Below are 25,150 nucleotides of genomic sequence, written 5' to 3'. Positions count from 1 at the left end.
TTACTCCAAACATTTTTAACATATCAATTTCGGTATGCTATTTTTAAAGGGGGAGTAGAATTAACCCTTAAAAGGTATAGACTAGAATATGCAAATACCAAAAATTACGTTAGTTCGAAATTTCTTAAAAACTTAAAAAAGACGCGGTATTTTTCAAGCATCTTTCTCAAGCCATTGCATTAGAACTAGTTTTAATTTGTCGTGTTTTATTTGATTTTATTTTTACTACTTGCTTGTTCAAATCCCGTTGAGTATCTTAGAAATTTTTCGAAAATGATTTTATTTTCACTCATTTGTTTTTAAGCGAATAAATAGTCCACAATTTCACACAATGTTCGTACTTTCATATGTATAGTGCTAATAATTTCTTTCAGGTTTTTATTTTTAATATTTTTATTTTATTTTAATACATTTTTATACAAATTTTCTTTACAGGAAAAAAGTAATTGATTTATTTTAATATTTTAACATAATTAAATTCTCTGCGTTGTAATTAACTGAACGAAGAAGCGCGTAAGAGGGCTGGATGTAATTTATTACAGAACTGTACAATATTTCTTCTAATTTGAGAAATTAACATTATCTCATATAAAAATAGTTGGGAAATGGAGTAACTAGCTGGAGGCTTAGATACACACAACATACTTATAATAAAAATTAAAATTAGTTTTAAATTTATAACCGTTAATGTGTATATTTGCATTTTAAACGGATTCAAAACTAAACTAGATCTGAAAAATAAAGAAAACATCACAAAGAACAGACACAAATTGGAAAAATGTATGTAGATGTATTTACGTTTTTTTTTTTAACAGATAAATATCTAGATGTATATATATAAACGTTGTTTTTAACATATAAAATACTCAATTTAAAAAATAAAAACTTGTGAAAGTTTAAAAACAAAAATTGTCAAAAAAATTGTTAAAAAAAATTGTAAAAATAAAGTTTAAAAGCAAAAATTAGAAAAAAAGAGAAAAAATAAAGTTTGAAATTTGAAAGTAATAAATAAATAAAAATAAAAATATTTAAATATTAAGCCAAACTATTATAACTAAATTAATTTGTTTAAATAAATATTTTTATATTAAATATTAGTTCACAATTGTTGTTTTTTTTTCAATTCACAATCAAAAAACAAAACTAAAAAGAAATTAAAAAAAAAAATTTTATAAAAAAAACTTTAAAAGTTAAAAAACAACTACATAAATTATTTAAATAAGTATTTTTATGTCAAATATGAGTTCACAGGTTTTTTTTATTTTGATTTCCTCTTTTCTCATCACTCTTCAGTTCAGTTAATATACTATTTTCTTACATTTCAGTGCTTTATCTAGATTTTTGAAAAGTTCTTATATCTAACCGCTTCCGTTCTACTCATCTACTCAAATACAAATTGTCACTCTCTACAAGTACCCACAAGTGTACTCTGCCCCTGCCACTACTTTTTTGAATATTACAATCCGTAATTCGCTTAAAATTCTAATACAAAGCATACATATTGTGGATTGTGGATTTGTATTTATTTTCATTTGCAATATATTTTTATTTTAAAATACACACTCACACACGACTACCGAACGACGGATGCGTGCTATACAATTGTACATACATACGACGTACATTAATAATAATACATAATATTTGTTGTTAATAATGTTACAATAATAGAAACAATTTTGGACATTTGTTGGTTTTGCTGTAGAGAAGCGCGCCAAATTCACCTCAAAGGATTACATATTTTGCTAGCTTATGTATACATACATACATACAATAATTACATAAGTATGTGTGCGACTGAGATTTGTTAAAAGCACAAAGTAAACAACGGCAGTTCAGTTCTGCATTTGCAATTTGCAATAAATAACGTAACTAAATCAGTTATAAATAAAAGGTAATAACATAACCTCACTTATGGTTCAACAAATGGAAAATGTGGCATAAAATTGCATATTTTTTCTAGTAAAAATGTTATGAATTCTATAAATAGCACCTTAGCTGCTCTTGCTGGCATTTAAAACGTTCTCCTTTATACATAATCGTAGTTATTTGTACTGATACTACACACTTTTGCTAAAAAATACAAAAATTAATTGCGCAAAAAAATTAAAAATTAATTTGTACAAAGCCCTACATTTGCAAAAAAACAATATTTTTCTATTTTTCAATCAAATTCGACTTCGGCCAATAATAAAGGCAATCGTAGCTAATTTCTGGCAACACTTACACACCAAAAACCCAAAACAAACGGCAAATTAAGAAGATTACAATCAAAACGCCAACACACGTCCAAAGCCTAAACGGTTCTTCCACCTGTTGCTTCGGTGTAATCAGTGAGTTGTTATTGTATTTAAAAAGTGCTGTTAGGGCGGCTCGCTTCCATTACTCACTTCTCGACGACACCATGATCCGGCCTCGTTTACTGGTACTCATCATCGCTGCTCAGCAGCATCGTCTTCTCGTTATAGTTCTGGCTGATTGTGGCGACCCGTTGGCCGCCGGGCATGAATTTCCGTTGATTGCCCAAGGTTTTCGAAGCGATGCAGCCGGCGATGCTGCCACCTGGTGTGCCTTGGCTGGTGTTGCCCAAACTGCTCATTGTGCCGCTATTGCCGCCTGTGTTGTTGCTATTGCCGTGATGTGTGGCATTCGGTTCGTCCGGATCGTAGGAAGAGACGCGTATACCACGCGAATTTTTACCACCTAAAGGAGAGTTTTGAGAATTGGAAATTTCGCATAGAAGTCTAGATAACGTTTTAGTTATGGAACAATATGACAACGCGCACAAAACACAACAGTTATTTATTGAGTGAGTTGGTTGCAAAAACAATTATTAGCTTGTCATGCCATATGAGTAGTGAGGTATTAAAAAAACAGTTAGTTTATAAAAATTTAAAAATAAAATAGTTTAAATATTTTTAAAATTTATTTATGTATTGTTTTATCTGATTTTTTTGCTATTAATGGAGTTATTCTTAGGAAAAATTGTAAAATTGTTTCAGTATATGTATTCAAAGATGAAAGTACCGCAAGAACAAATTTGACCCGAAGTGATTCGTGTGAAAATACCGTGCGTAAACCGAATTCTAGGCTTAGTAAAACCTCTTTTGATGTTCGTGTGAAGTTTATACGGCATATGTCATGAACTGAAAAGGGTCATAAGAAGCCCAATCGGCGAATACGAGGCTAAGCGATTTCGCTTCGTATTTGACGAAAAAATCAGTCACTTACTTGCTACAATTTGACAGCGCGTTCAGGTTTTTTAATACGAATCTAGCATTGACACGCTTTGTACCCAAAATGTGTAGAATCGATCTATAAGACATCTAGAGATCCACTGCTGTCGATTTTCAAGAACTGTTTCGAAGTTATCGTCATTAAGAGAAGTGCTTTGTGAGTTTATATGGACCATTCTGGGCCAAATGTGATCTTGAGTATATTTATATGAGAAAATATTTCCTCAAAAAATCAGCTATATTTTTTATTTATACTTAAAATAATATTTAAAATAAAAAAAATATAAAAAACACATACAATCATACTTAAGCACACATCTTTTATTTAATATTTATAATAAAAATTCATACAATATTTCATTTAAAAATAATTACTTTTTTAAGCAAATTTCATATAATTTACAAAGTTCCATATATGTATATGTGGTAAATAATCTTTAGTACAATAAAATTGTAACATTGTACAAGGTATGCGTAAAATTTTCACATGCGCATTGTTTAAGGCTATCACATAAAAGCTAAAAAAGACTATTGTGCAATGCAGTAGTATGTGTGTTCAAAGAAGCAAAAACACGGTATATACAAAAAAGTATACAAATATTAAATAAAGAACCAAAAAGGTGTATAAAAATCTGTTTATATGGTGGCTAATTTTTTATTCTTTTAGTTTAGTGTTATTAAAAAAATAAACAAAACAAAAATATCAAAAATAGTATAATATAAATAATACAGATCAAATTTAAGCAATCAAAATGTTATTATTAGTTTATTTTGCAATGGCAATATTAATATTAATATTTTTTTTTTATATTTGTTAAATAATTTTTTAATTTTTTTTATAATTTTTTTTTTTTTTGAGCAATGTGTGAAGCGCGACAACTGCAAATAATTTTGATAAATGTTAATAAATTATAAATCTGCGCTTTTGGCAAAAAATAAAAATAAAATCATTATATATTTCTTTAAATCCGATAAATATAAAGCGAAATATTCCCTCACAGCAACAGCAAAACTAAATGCTTAGATAAAATTTCGAAATTGATTTTCGAATTTTTGAAATTGTAATGCCTGAACGTTTGAAACAGGAGAAATACTTGAAATGAAAAAGGATCCGTGCAAATATAGGTTTTTAATAGAACAGATTTCAAAAATTTTCTACATAACTCAGATCACGTACTCGTAGTAAGAACAAGAATTGGCATAGAACAACTAGAAGTTAAAAAAACGTTTTGGCAATGATTAAAGTTGTTACAACAACAATGTCGGAACGGAATCGACGTGGCCCTTAGTTTTTGGGTAAAAAGGCCATTTCTTTCTGTGTCAGTCAAATTCTTCTAAAGAAAATTAAACTGTGTAGAGAAAAATTATGTAGAACTAACGGCACCAGAAATGTAAAGAACAATGCGAACACAACTTTAAAACAAAAAATTTATAAAAAAAAATTTCAATTTTTTCATTGTGCAAGTTAAGTACTTTGTGCTTTAGGCTCATACTAAAGTAACGTTATTTGTTTTCATTGAATAAGTACCCGAAGGTAGGTGGCTTTTTCTTTTTGGAAAGCCGAAATTTCAAACAAGTACAGAATTATAGCTAAATATGCATATATGCGTAGATGATATATTGGTAAACACATTTTTTAATTGCTTTATAATAATGTATAAATTCATGGGTAGTAATAATAACCTAGCTAGTGGGCAAACAATAAGAAAAATTTTAAAAACTGCATGAATAGTAAAATTGTATAAACATGAGCTACAAAAAAGTAAGAATTCAAAATTAAAAAAAAAATCAAAATACATATCAACTATGAATCAAGCTACGATCAACAGGAATATTTTTTGAATATAGTTGGCTTAAAGAGGAATGTATTGCGGCAAATTTCCTATTTCTTTTCGTAATCAATAAAAATTAATGTTTTTTCTCCCTTCTTGTTAGATATAACGAGGCAGTGCATTGGTCCAGGTGCACCTTGAGCTACGCTAAACAAGCAACACTTGTAGAAACTTAAAAGTATAAAATAAAAGCGGTGTACATACATACATATATTTAGAAAATGAACGAAAAACGCATACCTCCCTCGCAATACACGCATGTGTGCATGTGTGTGTGTCTAATTATATTTTAGTTCAACTTAAGAGCTACGCCATTTTTATCGTTTGCTTGAAATTCATCCTGTTCTTTTATTGATAATCGCTTTTAATCGCTAGCAGTATTTTAATGTATAAATATATATTTATGTGTACTCGTGTGTGTTTTGTATAAGGCAATTTTGGTAAGCAAATGCACTTCGCAAAGGCATTTTGTTAACGCATTAGCACTAGAGAAATATTGTTTTAGAATTGATTTCGTCGTCTTTTTTTGCTTTTTTTTAATTATATTTATTAAATTATAAGTAAGTACTATTTCTGATTCTGTTTCTGTTTCTGTTCGCCCTCTTCAACGCTCACAACATTTTATGTCTTCCGCTCGGCGGCTCATTAGCGCATTGTCAGACAATGATTTTAAAGTTTTTCATAACGTTGAGACGAGGTAACTTCTGTAAAAGGAATAGAAGAGAAAAAAACAAATTTTTGAAGAAACCTAAAGTGGTAGGTAACGAAAACAAATTGTTGGTAAACATAAAATGAAACCCAAGTGGCACCAAAACCAAAATGAAAAGAAAATAAAATGAATGTGTGTGTGTTTTTAATGGAATACAAGCGCATTGGACTTGAACTTGGGTGCGCTTTACAAGTGCGACCTTTCAAGGTGGACAGTGTGCAAAGAGTAGGATAAAATTAGTTTCAGAACGCGTGCATTGTAGCGGTTTTGTTGGATACCCTACAGCTAACAACTACTCACTAACCAAAAGCTAGGTGATTTGGGTAAAATGGTGATGGTGAAAATTAGTATTTTGCCAGCGCAAAGCTGAAAGCATTTCGGAAATATTAGCATATAGTGTGGGAACATAAAGCGGAGTTTAAAAGGGTTTATGAGTGGTTTAAGATGTGGGATGGCAATAATAGTAAGTGATATTAGATAAAGCAGTGCAGATATATGTAGAATCATACAATGATAAAATAGTTGCAAGATGCATAACATATTTACAGTTAAGAAAGGTCAAGCCACGTTCAAAGCATGCATATTAAACAAAAATATGGTAAAGTGAGGGAAATGAACTTACCGGAACTGTATTGCGTGTACTGTTGGTATTGTGGATGGAAATTGTGTATAGCATCTGTCATAATATCCTTGGGATTCATAGTTTCCTGAAAAAATAGTAAAACAAATGTTTTTTTATAAACATTAATAACCGAATTGCATTTACATACTTTAAGACTGCTTGAAATTGATTGCATGGTAACAGAGCGACCTTGGCCATCGGCAATGCAGCTGCGCGCGTAAACCTATAAGCAAATCAATATTTATTAGAAAATACAGATCTAGATATGGTATATGCATTTTATAGCAATGAAAATAATATTGTGTAAAATAAAATCATTATAAGCCTTTGAAAAATGTGGCCTTTCACTTTCTGAGGTTTCAAATAAATATATAAAGGATATCCGACGCAGGATGTATAAATCTTAAATTTATGATTTCTTACATTGATAAGAATAGTAAAACTCTTCTAAAACATATAGAAGAAAAATTAAATAAGACATTTGGAAATTTTTCCTATAACAACCGTTATGTATAAAATAAGTTGTTATTGTTATTTTTGTAATGTCAGCAAACGTTCCTCATAATGAATACAGAGGAATGGAGGACTGCTGACAAATTGACAGTTCTTTCACGAATATACATCCGATTGGATTCCAGTTATATGAACCCTACTCTCATGGGAACAAGAAATGTTAAAATTAGTAGGATTATTACTTAATATTATGAGCCGCCTAACGACTAATTTGCCGACAGGTAACTTTTGTTCGTTTGTCATTTGCCGATCTTATTTATAACGATATATTCGTCGCTTGGGACCGCTTTGGAGGTTAGTATTGCTTTTCCTTATTTGTTATCAAATTTGGTATGGTTTATTTTTCCGTGCAACGCTATGCTCTCCAAACAACTCGTTCAGATCGGATCGCTAGCATATAGCTACCATACAAAAAGGCCGATCAAAATCCCTTCCCACTACAGTCGGGTCTACGTAACCTAAACGGACATGGATTTTTATTCGGACAAGGACCGTCGACATTTCTATTTAAAAATTTATTTAGACCAACAAAAAACATCAAATGATCGAAACTTGCAAAACAAAACTAATCATATTATATTTGTATGACCACCTCCGTTCGTGAAAGCTCGCCTAATGACTCATAACTCATAATCACAACACTTCTGATAACAAGTAAATTATGTATATGACCACTAATATTAAGTACTAATAAATTTAGATCAATTACAAATCTGCAAGATATGAGCATAAACCACGCACGCTCACAAAGAGAGTACAAGAGATGAAGCGAATAAAAAGGAAATTAAAAATGCAAAATATTTGCCACGCTCCAACGCCTAACTATTACGCATATGCCATAGATATGCCAAAGCACATTACAAGCACTTGCAAACTTTCGATTTTCACCAAGTCAACGTCTAACTTTACGGTCCACGCTTTCTACTGGCTAATCGAGTGTGAGTTTTTCACTAGCATACGCAATAGTGTTAATTGCTTGCGAAATATGTTTATTAGAGGCTCATATTTATGTTGTTGTTGTTGTTGTTTTTGCATGTTTATCTTATCAATCGACTACAGCATGTCAAGCAAGCACGCCTAACAAACATTTGCACTCTATGAACTTGCGAGTAAAGCGAAATAATAATAAAATATGCGAATGTTAGTCATAAACAATAGTTACAAAGAAAAGCAATTATGAAGTAAAAAAACAATGAAAATCGTTTTTATTGAACTCACCTGATAGGGGAATGCATAGCGCAAGGCAATCGCAGCAAACAACATTTCAATACAAATGAAGAAGTTTTGATAGCCCGCCGAAACAGTACCAGCTGAGGTGACAGTGCCGACGCTGTCCACAATTGGCGAGATGACCTTGGCCTTTTCCAAAATGGCCAACATAACACCTGTAGGCGACAAGACCGCAAAATTAGTAAGACAGCAAACGTATAGACAGATTTAGACTCATTAGAGTGACTCACCTTGCCAAAACGATAAGAAAATAACCGATTTGATTGTACAAAACTTCAATACAGGCTCGAATGGTGTGAGTAAATCACGCGTAGCGAAGTAGAATAAGTATAGACCGTAGAGGGCAAGAGACACGGATATATTATAGATAACTGTAATGTAAATGTAGCCACCGTTTGCGCTGTAAATCAATAAAGTTTTATTAAATAAGTTCCAATATATTGTTTACACATTTCAATACCTCCAATCACCATCATGGTAGTGGCCAAAGGCTTGCAGGAATATAATAATGAATGCCACCAGCGGCTTCACCAAGCAGAATTGCAATGTGGCCTGCTTGCAAAAGCGCAGGAAACCGATTGTATACGTCTTGCCCTTCAGACAGCAGGTGCCATACAGACACGAGCTCTTGATGGGCTTGCCGCGTATCTCGGACATGATATTGCCCTCGCCACCAAGGTACTCATAGCACAGCGACAAGAAACTGTAGATGACAAAAGCTAAGGGAGATATTATGTAAATAATAGTTTTAAGAAGCAAATATCAGCAAATCTTGGCAATTTCGTGTGCTCACCTTCGTAGCAATCGCGCACGGTAAAGAAGTACACATACACATTATCCGAATTGAAGAAAAACAAACTGATCCATGAGTATGTCGCATACATGGGCACAATGAAAAGGATGCGCACTATCCAGCGCTGCTCCTGTGGATTTGTGTACCAACGAAGATGTTGATAAATCTACCAGCGTGTGGCGTTGTGTCAACAGCGTGAAGAGGCAATAAGAAAAACAAAAAAAAAAAAACAAAGTAAAGCCGTTCTGGACATTTTTTTTAAACACAAGACTACCCACCTGTTGGCATGTGATAAATAGTGCCACCCACACGAAGACGGTCGCAAGTCCTTGGGCGGTTTTTGTTTGCAGGAAGATACCATCACCGACGTGACTGAGCGGATCAATGGGCGACGGCATTGGTTTGGCTTGTACAACGATACTCGGTTTCAGCGTGGTCGATTCGGTCATCGTCGATGCGGCAACTGCGATGGCGGCTGCTGTTGTGCCATTCGGGTCAATGAAGCTCGTTGTACTTGGCGCTGTGCTGCTCACAACGCTGTTCATACTACGCGTATGCACAACAACGCAACGCAATTGGGAGTGTAAGAAGGGCGCATATGAAAATAGAGTAAGAATGTGTTTTGAAAAATTAGTTTTTTTTATTTGAGAAAATAAATAAGTAAAAAATAAAAAAATGTGCAAGTATTTTTAATGCTTTTTTTAACAAAATATTGATATAAAAATATATTCAAAATTTCCTACAAATTGATATAATAAAAGCAGTAGCAATAGTAACCATCAAATTAAAGTGGCATTCAAGACTTCAAAAAACCTCCTGCTAACATATAATTTAAATTTGTTGTTAGTTCAGTCCAATTTTATATGAAATTTAACTCACATATGTATGTAAATTCACCATATTTATATTTATAATTATCGAAATTGAGTTTTTTATTGCATATGTTCAGCTTCCGCTGTCAGAAATCACCGGTATATAATCAAAACTCAAATTTAATTTGTTTCAATATAAGCATTTTGTACTATATTGTTTTTTCTTCGCCTGTAAGCTTCTGAAAAGTAATGTTACGTTATTTTGCATTTTAGTTGATGATATACAGATAAGATTATTTGTAAATATTCTATGAATTACGATTATGTGAAGAGGCTTTCGTTCTATGCATAGAGTTGCATGTGTTTTCATTTCTGAAAGTTTCGGTTCCTTATCGCCACATATTTTTCAACAACATCTAGTATTTATTCCTCAATTGAAAGCTTTATTTTTTCGTAGAATTTCGAATTGAGACAGTGCCATTACTGTGTACTAAATGTTTATTCATTAGAAAATATGTAGCAAATATTGAAATGAACAAACTTTCAGGGAATTTTGTTGCAAACACGGTACACATTTATATTCTATTCATTTTCAGATTTATTAGAAAATAAAACAAAATTAATTTTTAATTTAAATATGAAACTTTTCCAGTCACATGTTCTAAATCTGTTCTAAAATCTATGGCGCCAGTCAATATAATCAAGCATACTTGTACATCAGTATATTTTAGCGTTTATTGGCGATATTTTATTAAAATTAAGAGATCATGATTATGATTACACTGTCCGTCCTTCTCGTTAATTTTAATCTGCCTTAATCAGTACATAATTCACATTTTCTTTTAGTTTTCATATAGGGATAGTAAAAATTAATGTTAGTCAAGGTAGATGATAAGTTAAATTGTAATTGATGATATATTTATGAGAATATAAGATTAAAAACAAATTTTTAAGTTTTCTTTTTCTAAATTAAATTTTTCTAAAAACATTACTATGTTGCTAGATTGGTGAACAACGCTATTTTCTGTCCAATTCTCTGTAGTATCGAGTCAGGTCCTCTCGAAACTGCATGCTTTAAGTCGGGCTACAATGTTAGTCGGAGACGAACGCCCTTAAATTATAACATTATATAGTACACAACCAAATATTTGTGTTATCATTGCACCTTTTGGTCATAAACAATTTAGGCTATTTTATCAATCAAAAATTGAAGTTTGCTTACTCTTCTAGGAAGTGTAAAGTACCGCTTTTACATGTTTAATACAATCTGAGAGAATCCTGACATAAATTGTCAAAGTAAAAGCCATTATGTTAATATTAACATCTTAAGGGGTTATTCCACTTTCAAATCCGAAAAAAACAGGAACGATTTTTCTGCTTAAAATAATTTAAAATTCATAAATTAAGAGTGGCTTAAGAAATCGTTATTATTATCAAAAATAGTATTTCTTCCCTCATTACTCGACAAATATATCTAAGAATGTCGTGTGAACATTTCAAGTCAATGGTTTCTGAGATTTGTAGGTATTCACACCGAAAATGTTAATCCGGTAATACGTTAGTTGAACACTTAACTGGGAACATACTTATTAAACATTTTGATCAATGAATTAACAGCTCTAGTGTGAATGTATTATATTATATTTATTATTTAATAAGTGTATGTGCATTCAATATTTCTAATATATAAGTAAGTGCTAAATCGCGTCTAAAATTTCCTCAACATTGATTTCACTGATGACTGTTTTCCCCTGTCATGTTTCTCTCTCGACAGTTTGCACACTCCTTGAATGATTCGCGAGTGAATAAGTGTATTATGTTGTTCAGAATTACTAGAAATTAATACAACGAGATAACACTTTAATGAATAGTGCCTTAGAGGTGTGCCACCATGACTAAAAATTGTCTAAATCGAAGTAAAACTGTTCAAGCCTAGGTACTGAATATGTGGACCCAGTGCTTACAGTTGAATTTTTAACGAAAATATCCTTGTCTGACAATAGTATGTGAAAACTTACATATATCCATCCTCATATAACCAACAAGTCTTTTGATCCAAAAGGAATTGTCCTGGCTTTTATCGAGTTCGACATGTTATACTGGTTCTCATCATAACACGCTTATGCAGATAAGGCGAAAAGAGTTCAATTACATGCGAGTAAAAGAAATATATCGCCTCAAAAATAAGCTCTGACTGAACTCTGATCTTCCTACAGAATTAAAAAGACCTAACAAGGAAAAAAGCTTTCGATACTTTTAGTATGGATTGTGTGAGAAAAAATGATTTGCGAGTGATAAAATTTGCAAAGTCATGAAAATTGTACAGTTTCCCACGCACATAAATAAATGCATCAGTAATTATTTGTTTACTATAAAATATTGGCAAACAACTCCTTTATACCCTAAGATTTACAGTTATAATTACTCAAAAAAATCTTACTACCAGTTTTACAAGTCTTAAAATTCCTCGAATGCTGAATAGGTTACTTCAATGAACTATTACCAGTTCAGAGGAAAGTCCTCCAAGAACGTTGTATTTGCCCTGGTCTATAAACTCAATATTAAACAAGAGATTACCATCTTTAAGTCTCATAGGCAGTCTTCTATTCAAGTAAATCTGAGCCCTTGGATGAAAAAGTTAACTCCTGAATATTTCACAGATCGCGTTAGTACCTAGTACGTACGTATATCGCAACAGTTAAACTTATAAATTAGAAAAAACCCTTTCCTAATTCAAGTTTTCTCAGCAAAAATATGATGAATTTCATCACTTGGGGTGTTCACTGTAAAAGATCGAAGTTGTCGCCCATTTATCGCAAGCTATAATTATTCCTCTGATTTCAATATGGCTTACTAACAACTTACTTATGCAAAAAATCAGGTCATGTCCACGTCTCCAACCTTTATAAGGACATTAGTTGCGAAAATGTGGACAGAATCTCGTTTTACTTCAATAGAATAGTTTTGGAATCGATTTTCCAAGAGGATATCTATATACATACATATACATATATTTTAGTATTATTGCAGACAGCCAGAGGATACTAGGAAAATGCGCAAACTCTCCGATTTATTATATGGACGTGGCGCTTTGAAGTTTGAGACCAATGAATCGTTCCAGCTTTTATTTCAATGTTGGTCACTTGTCGGTATTAAGCCATTAAAGCTGTACAGATTGCGTGGCATGCTGCACATGTGCTGCTGTTGGTTTTTACTTCTCCTGTGTCCGTTTACCTTCTTCATGGGTTATCTGCACACTTTGGAAACTGAGCCTATAACTATTCAACTTAGCATTTTGCAAGCAATATTCAATATTCTAGGACTGCCAATGAAGGCGATTGTCATTACAATTTTGCTAACGCATCTGCGAAGCGCCGAGACGATCTTTTCACGTTTGGATGCACGCTACCAGAGCATCGCGAGTCGGGAGCAGATAAAAAATTGTGTTATCATCAGCACACGCTTACTCAGCAGCGTCATATTTGTGTTTCATTTTTATGGCAGCGCCACATATCTCCAAGCGCTGCTCACAAATGGTTATCCACTGAATACATGGTTGCCATTCACCGACTATATCCCTCAGCCAACCATAAGATATTGGGCGCATTTTATTTTCGAGGTTTTTCACTTGATTTTCCTATTGACGGTACAAGCCACAATGGATGCGTTCCCGGCAGTTTATATACGAAATTTGCGCACACACTTAAATCTGTTGACGGAACGCGTTAGTCATTTGGGCGAGAATGCAGAGCTTACTGAGGAAGAGCACTTTGAGGAATTGGTGGATTGCATTGTTACCCATCAGGAATTGTTGGAGTAAGTTCAACTATGGTGTTTTTGAATGCGTAAAAGAAGTTTATAATTATGTATTTTTTTTTGGATTTATAGGGCGAAAAATATTGTTGAATCCGTCTGCTCGATAACATTATTTATTCAATTTGTGATTGTTGCCGTAGCACTCTGCGTTTCGATGCTAAATTTTTTCGTATTTGCCGATCGCCAACAGCAGGTGGTGACGGTAACCTACTATTTAGGCGTCATGTTGCAGATCATGCCCACATGTTATCAAGCGTCAATGATAGAAGCTGACAGTGCCAAGTTGCCCGACGCCATTTTCCATTGCAATTGGTTGGCCATGGACAAGCGTTGCCGCAAGCTCATCATCTATTTCATTCATCGTGCACAGGAGGACATCACCTTTGTTGCACTCAAACTCTTCAACATCAATCTGACTACTAACCTGTCGGTGAGTAAAGCTTTCCAAAAACTTCAGATTTTCTGTTTTCCCTGATTGTCTTTGTAGATTGTCAAATTTGCGTTTTCATTATACACATGGATGAGCAACATGGGCTTTGGGCAGAATTTAAAGGATCTATTGGAATGAATTGGCATATTTTCAGCAAGCTAGCGGTATCCGAATACGCCAAGTTGTGCTGGGAGTTTTGATTATGCTCACATTTTGCACAAGTATACTCATAATTGGCCTATTTGCACTATCCACTTTAGACATTGGAAATAGCAGATGTCTTGTAAATCGGCGTTCTTCAATATATTTATATTAAAGTGATATATTGTAAATTATTGTGAAACAGAAATATATAACAGGTAAAGGTTTTAAGTATTATGTTCAAAGTATCTGCTTTATATAGTGGAAACATATCAATTTATATTCAATTTAGAATATTCTAGGAAAATGACGGACTCGAATGGAATATATTGGTGAAGAAATGTTTTCTAATCTTTGTTTATCTTTAATGGGGTGGAGAATGAGGAATTCAGCGCAAACTCAGCCATGTATTGTATGAACGTGGCGCCACGAAGTTTTTCTGCAATAAATCGTTTCAGCTTTTATTTCATTGTTGGTCTCTTGTTGGTATTAGGCCCATTAAAACCGTATAGATTGGGTAGTTTGCTGAACACATGTGTTAAGGGCGACAATCTAGTGTTTACTGACGAACAGAACTATACTTGGTGGATTGTATTATAACTCATCAAGAATTGTTGGAGTAAGATCCGCTAACTGCCATTTGAATAAGTAAAACAAGTTTCTAATCAAGTGATCACGTTATCATATTTTTTATTTATGCCTACAAGCTATCATGCCTCAGTGATAGAAGATGATGGCGCCAAGTTGCTTGACTCAATAATATTGGATGTCGTCCGCAATAAAGGATGCGCATCTACCTTACGATATCTTCCACTGCCATATACCACTAATATGTAATATAAGGATAATAAAGGGTGTCCCAAAATTATTTCGATCATATTTTGTATGAAATTCGGCTGCGGCTGCCAAGCTATAATTATTTTTGAAATATTGTTAATGAAGGCACGTTGTTTACTACATGAATGGTGGCAAAATTTAAATATTTCGTTAACTTTGGGACACCCTGTACTTAATTACAATCTTGTATAAACTTTAGGACAGCCTGTATATTCGAAAACTTTCTCAGAAACTTTAGCAGGTTTGAAAGGTTGAATTTTTATCATTTTCGTCGGAAGACTTCTGCCCTCCGGTACCGAGTTCACAGTTTTTGGACGTATAAAAATCAGGGACTGCCGTTAGAACGGCTGGAACTAAACATTCCTTAGTATTAGTATTTTTTGAATATTTTTCATAGTTTTTTCAGCGCTCGGTAAGCTATTGAACTTATTATATACTCATTTATAAGTTAACACTAAAATGTGCCACAAAGCACCAACTCTAAAATCTCACGTTGCATTTAGAGAAATAGTTTTTCGTCGATATCTTACTCAAACCTTATTTTAGAATACACCAGTTCACCTGCTAGGCCTTTCTTCTTACCCAACACCGGCACATATTTACTCACACAAAATATTGATAAATAAAACCGACGCCGTTAAAGGAGAACACAAAAAAACCTTTCGGAACTGGAACCACGCTAAGTATCTAATCTAAGTATATTTCACGAAGTTTATGGCACTGATAACACGATCGTAAATACAAGTCATCGAGAATAGCAGCATTTGACGGAAAAGCTTTCGAGTAAAATGGTTTAATGCATTTGTAAACGAGTATACGATACATATACAGGCACATATGTGCCTCGGTATTCGGTATATGCGCCGTTAAAAGTTGAAGTATGACAAGATAAAAATTGAATTATATCAACACGCATTCCCATTAAATAGGTAAACACTCAGGCATGCATATATTTTCGCCCATTCACTTATTCACACGTTTACTCAGTCGCCTACACGCCGTCGTTAAGTGACGTTTTCCATTTAGTGTCTCTCATCATGTTAATATCATATTTGAATGTTGACAATGACAAGAAAAGCGATGCGAATGCTTGCAAGTGTACTTATAAGATATTAACTAGACCCTTGTAGCAACACCGCTATACCAACTTGCAGTTATAATCAAGTGTCTTAGGCTATAGTCATGATGATACAAGAGAAAAAAGAAAAGCGAGGAGTAGTAGAGAAATATCCATTTTAAAAATACGAAATATGACATGTATGTGGTCTTGGACTGAATCTAATTTTCAAAGCCACCGTGTTATAGTAATTTCGGATTAAACGACCAACTCCAAAATACGACATTAAACCCGGTCACTCCTAGAACATCTTTACTTTCACTTTACCTCTAAATACCTTTGGTTTTTATAATTTCCAAATCCCTTTCTTTTTATAAAAATACTCTAATATATTCCCTGATCAAAAATGACCCATGACATCGAGTCTGATTTTGCATTTCTAGTAGCATTACGGTTAAGGAATCGTTGAAAAGTTTGCAAGTGCCTGGGGAAGAGTGGGGAAAATTATTCAGTGAAGGTCGTAAAGCCATCGAAACTTGCCTCATACGAAACGTCCATCCATCTCTATCAACGACAAAGTAAAGAAACAGTGTTTCAAAAACAATCTCACAATAGATATCAGCATCTCTAATGGATTGACGCAGTACATTTGGTTAATGTTTTTGGGTATGAAGCGTGTCCAAACTCTGTGTACCAAAAGACCTAAATATTTTGCAAAAACGAAATGGAGTAGAAGTCGCAAAGGCGATGGAAGCAAGGAGGACCATGTCGTAAGTTTATAATGCCATATTCATAAACCAATGTTAAACAATCCAACGAATGGTGTACGGAAAATGAGGCGAAATCGAAAAAAAGAAAGTCATCTCAGTCCATCCCTAAATTGTTCCTATGCACTTAGCCTTACGTCGCGCATGTGCTCTGGTTCAAGTCCAGCTATGGTTCATGCGTCTACTCTGAGAGAAAGTGAATATTTGTACGGGATATTTGTCTTAGCTTAACGGATATGAGAATGAGCAAATTGAAAAATAATAGAAGACAATTAGATCATCGTAAAAAGGAAAACTACGCGCCGCTATAAATATTTGCTGTCTAGTGGTAAAAACTAATAAGAAAATGGTGCAAATGAATTCAAAAATATATGAAGCAGGCATATCGGATATGGAGACACAACACACATACATATGTACATGTGTACACATGGAGCCTATTTATCGCGTGCAAATGACAGTGAAGTGGCGGATAAAATACGGGGAAGCAAACAGGACACAAAAATAAACACAACGTCTCAAACAGTTGGATAAAAAATGCAGCAAATGGTGTCATGAAACACAAATAAAAACATAGGAAGCCAACCATTATGGCCAGCAGGCAATGCGAGTATACCAAATGAGACGAGAGGATTACGTATTATGGCGATAGGAAAAACAACGCCTCGTCCTTAAATGGTCACGGTCACCAGACGCTACGCTACAGTTGCTATGTAGTATATGTAGGTGTGTTAAAGTAGCCGTGTGTACACGTACTATTATTAAGCGGACAACATATCGTAGCTGACGGAAAAATCAGTTAAGTGGAGTTAACATTTGTATGATAAACTCTATATTTTTGCAAGAAAAATGGCTATTCGGGATACAGTTTTGTGCACATTAATGCTATGTAAACGAATATTTACTTAACTACAAGTTTGATTACATATAAAAAAGCTTATACGCATGTCAAGCTCGACGATTCAAAATTTCCTAAAAGCACTTAGCAGGTTTTGCTTGTTAACCTAAGATAGACACATAAATATTTGTACTAGCACGTAGTAGCGGAAGGCCCGCACAGCCCACGCTTTCGCAATATTTTTCATTACAAAATTCCATACAAATACACTTTTATTTACTGCTATCACTTTACCACAATAACAACTAAAACATTTCACTCAGCCTTTAATTATTTAAATGGTTGACTGTTGCTTTCGCATGATGTCGGTGTCGGTGGAAAATCGATAGAGACGGACTTTAAAGTGGCAAGTTCACTGAAACTGCGAGTCTAATTTGTTTAATGTCACAGAAAATTGACTAAACAATGAAAACTCGAATGGAAATTATCATTTGCTTAATTGCCAAAGCAAATAATTATTGTTAGACGGGCATGAAATCAGCAACACAGCGGTGCAAAGCTCAATTTAGTGAACTGAAATTTTTGGATATTTTCTGCTATAATTTTTTCGTGATTTTTCGGGTTTATGGTAGTGCTTTCTGATACCATTTTTGAAACAACTATTTATAAGAACGCTTCCTTCATTTGATGAAACATTTGAAAATAAAAATCATTCTTATAAGATTCCGAGAATAGTAGATTGAAGGCATTGTATCAGCATCGAGTAAGTTTATTGTGGCGTGGGGTGCCTTAAACTCTCGATGAACCCTAATTTCAAGCCCAGGGCCACTGCAGCGTTTTAAAGGTTGAATTGCAATTAGAAGACAAAAGACCAAATGCTTTGATGTGCAACCATTCCTTATACCAGAGCGTCTAAGAACTTCACGCAGTTTCATTCGCTCAGTAAATCCTGATAAAATAATTTTATAAAGTTTTCTAAAGCTTTATTAGCCGATATCATATATATACATATATATACATATATATATATATATTTTGATAAAGTATATAAATTCTGATAAAAAATTCTAAACTAAATGAATCGATACCGACTACATATAACATTTTTATTTTTTTTGCATTTAGATCTTTTAGATCTTGTGGTAAGAATGTCCGCCAAAAGAAACGCAAAATGGTGTAAGCACCGGAGCAACAAACTGCAGCCAACGAAACACTCAGCAATTTGCAGACAATAAAACTCGCTTTTCTTTAAATCTTTCAGGTTAAGTGAGCTTAAATAAAGAAAAGCAAGAGTGTCGCATTAAAAATGCAGATGTGTAAGAGGGCACACAAAAGCAAAAATACCGTTATAAACTAGGTCACATTTTGGCACAGCGTAGTGAAATAAGAGAGTAGCGATATTTCATACATTTAAAGGGATTGCCCAAAAGCGTGCGGCAACAACAAAAGCAGCATGCACACTTATGTGTGAACTAAGCTACTCGGGCTACTTGCGCCGCACGAAGCGCGTTGCAACAAAGGAACGACGAATATGTGACAAAAATGAAGCAACAACAAACATGTGTGAGAGTTTAACTAAAAGAAAATAATATACATAGTTTATATCTATACAGCAAACTAATGATAAAGGCTAACCAAAAAAAGCAGGGAAAAAGAGCCAAAACGACCTGCCTTTTTGTATACTCTGGAAAAATGAATGTAAATCATGGAAGCGTTCTACCAAATAAACTACAGACCCTATGAACCACACGCATACACATAAACATTTATACACTTGTATGTATGCGTAACCGAGTGTCTGTCAGACTGCTTGGCTATGAGGGAATATGCTAAGCAAAGTGGCTGCGTTGGCTTACGCTGCGAGGAACTTGGCAGATGACACACCTTGAAATCCTTGAACATTCAAATGGCACTACAGCACGCACGCGAAAATAAAAGCATTTATCTGCACAAATATAATATTATACTCGTAAAGGAAGTGCGAAGATACCGAAGACTTTGTGTATATAAAGAGGTTGCAGGGTATAGTCCATGAATTAGTGATAGTAAAGTGCGAATAAATATGAGAAAATATTGGATTTTTTACTATTTGACATGTATGTATATCTCCAGATGATTAGAAAACTATAAGTAGTGTTCACAAACGATTATCTTTAAGACTCGAGCGTTTAACTGGCCGTAGCTTTAAGAGCTTTTTGTAGAATTATCTCTAAAAGAGATGGGCAAGCTAGATCTTAAGCGAACCTTCAAGCTACCGGAATACTTCAGAATTTTACCAACGGAAGTTTTTGCGGCGAGGAAAGCTGCTGAGATGGTTGGTAATGCAGGAAACAACACAAATACGAATAGCCAAGCGGCAATTAAGGCAATAATCTCATAACGTATTACGACGGAGAATGTATTTAGAAGCAGAGTGACAGTAGATACATATATGGATGTCTGCATATATACACTGGGCCACTCACGCCACAAGGGCATACCGGGAAACGAAACAACTGATATGATTGCCTAAGTGTCATTCGTCTGGCTACCAAGCCAGTACAGATACGGTATGTAAGTCGCTAAAAACGATATACAATGAAATTTCTGAAACACTTGATACCTAAGTAGCTAAGACTAATATTAATTTATTCTTACTTTCTACTTTGCTTGACGTCAAAAAGTTAATACACCCTAAAACGTATGAATTTTGACGGGTGAAGTACAGTCAAGAAAGAAAATTCTATTGAGTGAGTATCAGCGATTTTAGAGCTCGACTAATTTTATGATTTTTAAACGCAGAAAATCTGTTCCTTGCACAACTTACTCATATCTAAATATATAAGTATCTATATATATCATATCTGTTAAATGTCTGATGGCCTATAAAATAACTGCTCTTAGGCATATTGCAAAGGTTTTCCAGTGAACAATTTGCTGCCAGTGATATAATAATTATCTGTCGCAGCGAGTGCTCACTTCTTACACACTTAGGATTTACATGCCGAGTGTAGATTTGTCTCAGCAATGAGCTGTTTGTTGCCAATGTAAAAAGTAATGTTTCAATTTACAACAGGAAGGTAATTTGTAAACCCGCAAGAGTTCATTAAACTAAAGGAAAAAGGTAAAAGCAAAAGGCAGGAGCGAAAATGGGAAAAAAATAAAGGCGATGCCCACATAAGTCGTGCGATAATGAGCAATGGGAGGTGAGCTGGTAATGTGCCCATGAAATAAATAAACACAGCTAAACATGTAGGAAAGAAAACTAATATTAAAACAGGAAAACATAGAGAGCCCACAGAAATTGGCCAGGCCAGGTAGGCAGCAAACTTGAAAAGAAAAAGCGGTAATTGCAAAAGGCGCTAATACAACACCGCAATGAGAGACCACTGCAGGGCGAAGACAGATGAGTAAGTGAGACTTGTTAACTGAATGCTAGACTGACTGGTTGGCTGACTGCTTGCCTAAGTAGTTCGCTGACTCGGCGACTTTGGAAGCACAAGCTGAGACTTATGAAGATTGAAGTTTGAATTAGGAAGTAGGAAAGAGAAAGAAGGAAGGGTGAGGGGTGAAGTTGTGGGTACATATACATAAGTAGTGGCTACTGTAATGTATTTGTGCGTGTGTGTGTGTGTATGTTTTGGCGTACAGGACGTATGAATAACATATTATTTACGCAGCGCGAAGCAAGTTGAAGACGATATACATATGTATGTACATATGTGCGTAAATATCTCTCAGATAGGTATAGCGCAATTAGTATAATGTTTAACTGTTATAAATACAACAATAATTGTAGACAAGAACGCGGTACTAAGCGTGCAAAAAAAGATATGAGACTGCAAAGTAGAGAAGACAAACAAAAGTTATGATGGAAGAGAAAGTGCCTAGGCACTGCGGCATAACTGCGAACGTCAAACACTTCACCAACGCGCCATCCAATCAGTCAAGCAACAACACCCGCTAGCCTTGAGAAGCATGATGGTTACATTACTGTATGCTCATGTGCGAATAAGAAGCAAAATAAAAATAAAAAAGAATATAAACCACCGACATTCGCATCAATAGTATGGGAAAACGAAGCTAATGACACGTTCGCAGATAGTCATGTATTTGGTGAGCGGAAAACATCTTTTACGCTGCGCGTTTCAACCTCAAGCAAAGCAGCACAACAAAACACAAAACGAAATACTTGCTTGTACTCAGTTAACAGGTTTTTATGCCACAATTATCTCAATTTATCAGATAACAAAAGCTATTGAAATTAAAAAAATAAAATATGAATTCAGCGAAAAAAATTAAAATTAGTCACAGAAGAAGAAGCCAAAAAATAGTTTACAGTTAAATACCGTTTACATTACCTCATTTTTGTAAATCGGGAAAGTGTGCTCTTCTTTTGAGTCATATAGGTCACCTTGTAACTTTTTGATTGTGAGACAAAATTTGTAAAAAATTTATAAAATTCGTTAGTCAATACATAACGAATATATACATACATATATGTAGTTCAAACTTTATAAATATTAAAAAATAAATTATTTAATAGTTTTTGAGTTAGAGTCATGTAAACGGTAACCGTTCGAATCGCTTTTTCAATATATTGGTAAAAAATTTGGAAAAATATTGTATTTTTTATTGCACTAGACCTAATAATTTAGTTTATCATGTTTCAATCTCCTCACTCTACAGGTGCCAGTATTTATTCGTAACAAATCGTTTTTCTGAAGAAAAGGGTTTTATAAAATGTTTTTGCTAATCAAGTGCTTCTACAAATTGCCGAAAGAAAACAAGAAGTGCATGTTCGGCTATGAAAAAATTTAAGACAGCATTGAAGCACAAAGGAACAGAACATTGTGAAGAATTCACCAGATCTTTGATAATGCTAAATCCTTTGTACATATATAAATAAATATTACATTTAAAAAAAAAATCACGATTTTTTTAAATTTTTTTCAATATTATATGTACATACATATCGTCACCTGAAATGCAAAATAACGTATCATCAAAAAAATCAAAACTGAGTGTCTTATTGATTACGCTTCACTACTTCAAATTATATACATAATATTACATATGTTCAACATTTTCTGGTTCTGCGGTCATATATAAACCAGTCTTAACCAATATTAATATTTTGTTTCACTCATGTTCGATTTTGTTTCGTGTTTCATTCATGCCACTGTAAATTTCTGAAAATGTTGCTACGTTATTTTTGCATTTCAGGTCACGATATATTGAACATATAGCAGCAGGCAAGCTTAATATTTTATTGTCGTTATATATTATATAATATTAATTATAAATAAACATATATAAAGGAAAACATCAATTTTTCAAAAGCTGCATATTTTTAAAGCTGAAAAACTTGTTACTCATTCACGCGATGACCACAAAGCTTCGATTTGACTCATCTTTCAAAAAGAAAGCTTAGTAAAAAATATACATAAAGCATGATAAAGAGTGTAAACTTGTAATATGAAATTTAAATGTACTAATATTTGTTTACGATTATTTGTTACCAGCGATTTAATTTATTTTGCGGCAAAACGGTAGGCAATGGAAAACAAGTAACAAATTCAACAAACAATTCACGGTCAAACAATAAAAGAAAAGATAAATAAATAATGTAAACTTTAATATGTATATACACATGTATGTATGAATTGGTATTCATAGGCATAGAAAATAATAATCGATGAAAATACTGACAAAACCACAAACTCACAAATAAGGGCAGTAAAAATACTTGATTCTACGTTTGTACGCCAAAGTGGACAGAAATAGATGTGAGAAGTAGGGAACACTGAAACATAAATTTTAAGCGCATATGGAACAAGTGAAGTATTAATAAAGGACTCTCTTCTAATTTAATAGAACAAACAATTTAATAGAACGTATGTAGCTTGCCTAATTATTTTTGACTGGAAAGTTTCCAATTTATATTTGCCAATACCAAATTTTGCATCAAACTGAATTTTTAATGTGAGTAGACACTTTGTCTAATTTCTCAATTTGTATAAATTTGTAACTTTTTTGCAAGAAAAATTTAAAAATGTGTGAGAATAAAAACGTGAATTTAAGAATAGTAAAAAGAATAGTGCTACTCAAAAGCAAACATAAGTTTAAAGCTCAATTTATAATCACAATACGTTAGTTAATACCAAGAAGACATATACCAAGAGGTATGGATGCATTTACATATGTACATGAGTTTTTGTATATCAACAAACGATTAACGCTCAGTGACAATTTCAATCAAACTGAAGCTGCTTTTGGAACAAACATCGCGATAACATCCTTGAAGACGCACAGATCGCCATGCAAATACACAAACTCAAATTCATGTGTCGTTGCCCCACGCGAACATATGGCTTCTAAAGTTTGTTAAGCTGCACACTAAGCGAATAGTTAGCTTTAAAAGTATAAATATTGATGAATAATTGTTGAATTGGTTTCATAGGAAAACCAGAGGGTCTTTCATTTTTATTGTTGATATATACCAAATTCTTAATTCTTATGAAATTAAGATATATACATAAGTTAGTTAATAAACAATTTTTTGTATAAATTACTTGTACTTGGCACAATATTCGTAATTATTTTACGGATTCAAAATTGCAAATATCAGATACATACATCGTATATATTCGTTTTCACCATTTAAAATAAAAACTATTTTTAATATATACTTATGTATATGAATGTAGATATACCTATTTTAACATTATTATTCAATGTAGAGGTTTGCACAGATATACAACTTTCCAATTCGCACTAACCTTGTTTGTCTGCGTCTTATTTAGGCTGTTTTTTTATAGTATTCCTGTTGACACTTTTATAATTTTATTTTCTTTTTATAATAGCGTTAGAAACAGTTGCAAAAAGTAAACCAAAATCAACCACTTGTCATTTATATGATTATTGTTTAATTTCTTTTTTCTCCTGTTGCGAATGTCGTTGTGGTCGCCAGCGAATCAATTCGACAAAGATGACGTTTTTTTTCTTTGGCTTTGCGAAAGCACAGGCTTTACGTATTTTGTCCAAATACACTGATAACACTTTAAACACTCGTAATTCGATTTTTGTGCGCGAGTTGTCCGTAATTTGTACTAATTTATGCGATTTTTTAAGCAATTAAACCGATTTTAACTTTTTCAAAAATCACTTTACGATCTTGGAGGAAAAACTTACTGATTACTATGAAAAATAAATACGAAATGACTGATGTGCAGTATTGCCAAAACACAAAGTCATTTCAGCTCACCAACAGGTGGCGCTCTAATGACTTTCGTTAAATATATATTTTACGTTCTGTTTTTAAAACACGTGCAGTGGTTCTGCAATATTTTTTATATTATTATAACTACGACATTATAACATCTTTAAAAAGAAAAGTTAACAAACTTGCATGAACCATCATATTTTTGCATTTTAGCCGTTTTACTAAATGTATTTATTAATTAAAATTTGGTATTCTAAAAAAATGTGGCATCACTCAAGGTATTGCAACACTGAAATTTCCAATATTGTCATGG

At 33.3% G+C, this 25,150-nt stretch overlaps 2 protein-coding genes across 4 annotated transcripts; one reads left to right on the top strand and one right to left on the bottom strand.

Moving 5' to 3' along the window:
- Window positions 1-1,240: 1,240 nt before the first annotated feature.
- LOC105232659 (transmembrane protein 184B) lies at window positions 1,241-24,836 on the bottom strand. Of its 3 annotated transcripts, none has more exons than XM_011214433.4 (9): window positions 24,395-24,836; window positions 9,214-9,481; window positions 8,936-9,101; window positions 8,603-8,861; window positions 8,373-8,542; window positions 8,131-8,297; window positions 6,548-6,622; window positions 6,400-6,484; window positions 1,241-2,703 (listed from the first exon to the last, which is right to left on the bottom strand). In XM_011214433.4, exons 2-9 carry the CDS (start codon window positions 9,478-9,480, stop codon window positions 2,420-2,422), a joined length of 1,473 nt encoding a protein of 490 aa, XP_011212735.2. In that variant the 5' UTR covers window position 9,481; window positions 24,395-24,836; the 3' UTR covers window positions 1,241-2,419. The 3 variants fall into 3 exon arrangements, with proteins under 3 accessions (XP_011212735.2, XP_049314642.1, XP_011212736.2); XM_049458685.1 differs by lacking the exon at window positions 24,395-24,836 and adding an exon at window positions 15,579-15,602; XM_011214434.4 differs by lacking the exon at window positions 1,241-2,703 and adding an exon at window positions 3,537-5,772 and having other exon boundaries at window positions 24,395-24,834.
- Window positions 12,788-14,485, top strand: LOC125775339 (odorant receptor 43b-like). The gene is made up of 3 exons (XM_049458686.1): window positions 12,788-13,563; window positions 13,636-13,993; window positions 14,051-14,485. The coding sequence occupies exons 1-3, from the start codon at window positions 12,800-12,802 to the stop codon at window positions 14,129-14,131; spliced, it is 1,203 nt and encodes a 400-aa protein (XP_049314643.1). The 5' UTR covers window positions 12,788-12,799; the 3' UTR covers window positions 14,132-14,485.
- Window positions 24,837-25,150: the final 314 nt, after the last annotated feature.

The sequence above is a fragment of the Bactrocera dorsalis genome, chromosome 5 (genome assembly GCF_023373825.1).
Source record: "Bactrocera dorsalis isolate Fly_Bdor chromosome 5, ASM2337382v1, whole genome shotgun sequence".
NCBI classification, from domain to species: Eukaryota; Metazoa; Arthropoda; class Insecta; order Diptera; family Tephritidae; genus Bactrocera; species Bactrocera dorsalis.
The sequence above is the reverse complement of the archived record's forward strand: the minus strand, read 5'-3'. Positions and strand labels throughout refer to the sequence as shown.

Coding starts and splice junctions, on each gene's coding strand:
- LOC125775339 (XM_049458686.1), top strand. CDS start 12,800: ATGCGCAAACTCTCCGATTTATTATATGGACGTGGCGCTTTGAAGTTT. Junction 13,564..13,635: donor ACCCATCAGGAATTGTTGGA/GTAAGTTCAACT, acceptor TTGGATTTATAG/GGCGAAAAATATTGTTGAAT. Junction 13,994..14,050: donor ATCTGACTACTAACCTGTCG/GTGAGTAAAGCT, acceptor TTGTCTTTGTAG/ATTGTCAAATTTGCGTTTTC.
- LOC105232659 (XM_011214433.4), bottom strand. CDS start 9,480: ATGAACAGCGTTGTGAGCAGCACAGCGCCAAGTACAACGAGCTTCATT. Junction 8,543..8,602: donor TACCATGATGGTGATTGGAG/GTATTGAAATGT, acceptor ATTGATTTACAG/CGCAAACGGTGGCTACATTT. Junction 6,485..6,547: donor CAATTTCAAGCAGTCTTAAA/GTATGTAAATGC, acceptor CTATTTTTTCAG/GAAACTATGAATCCCAAGGA.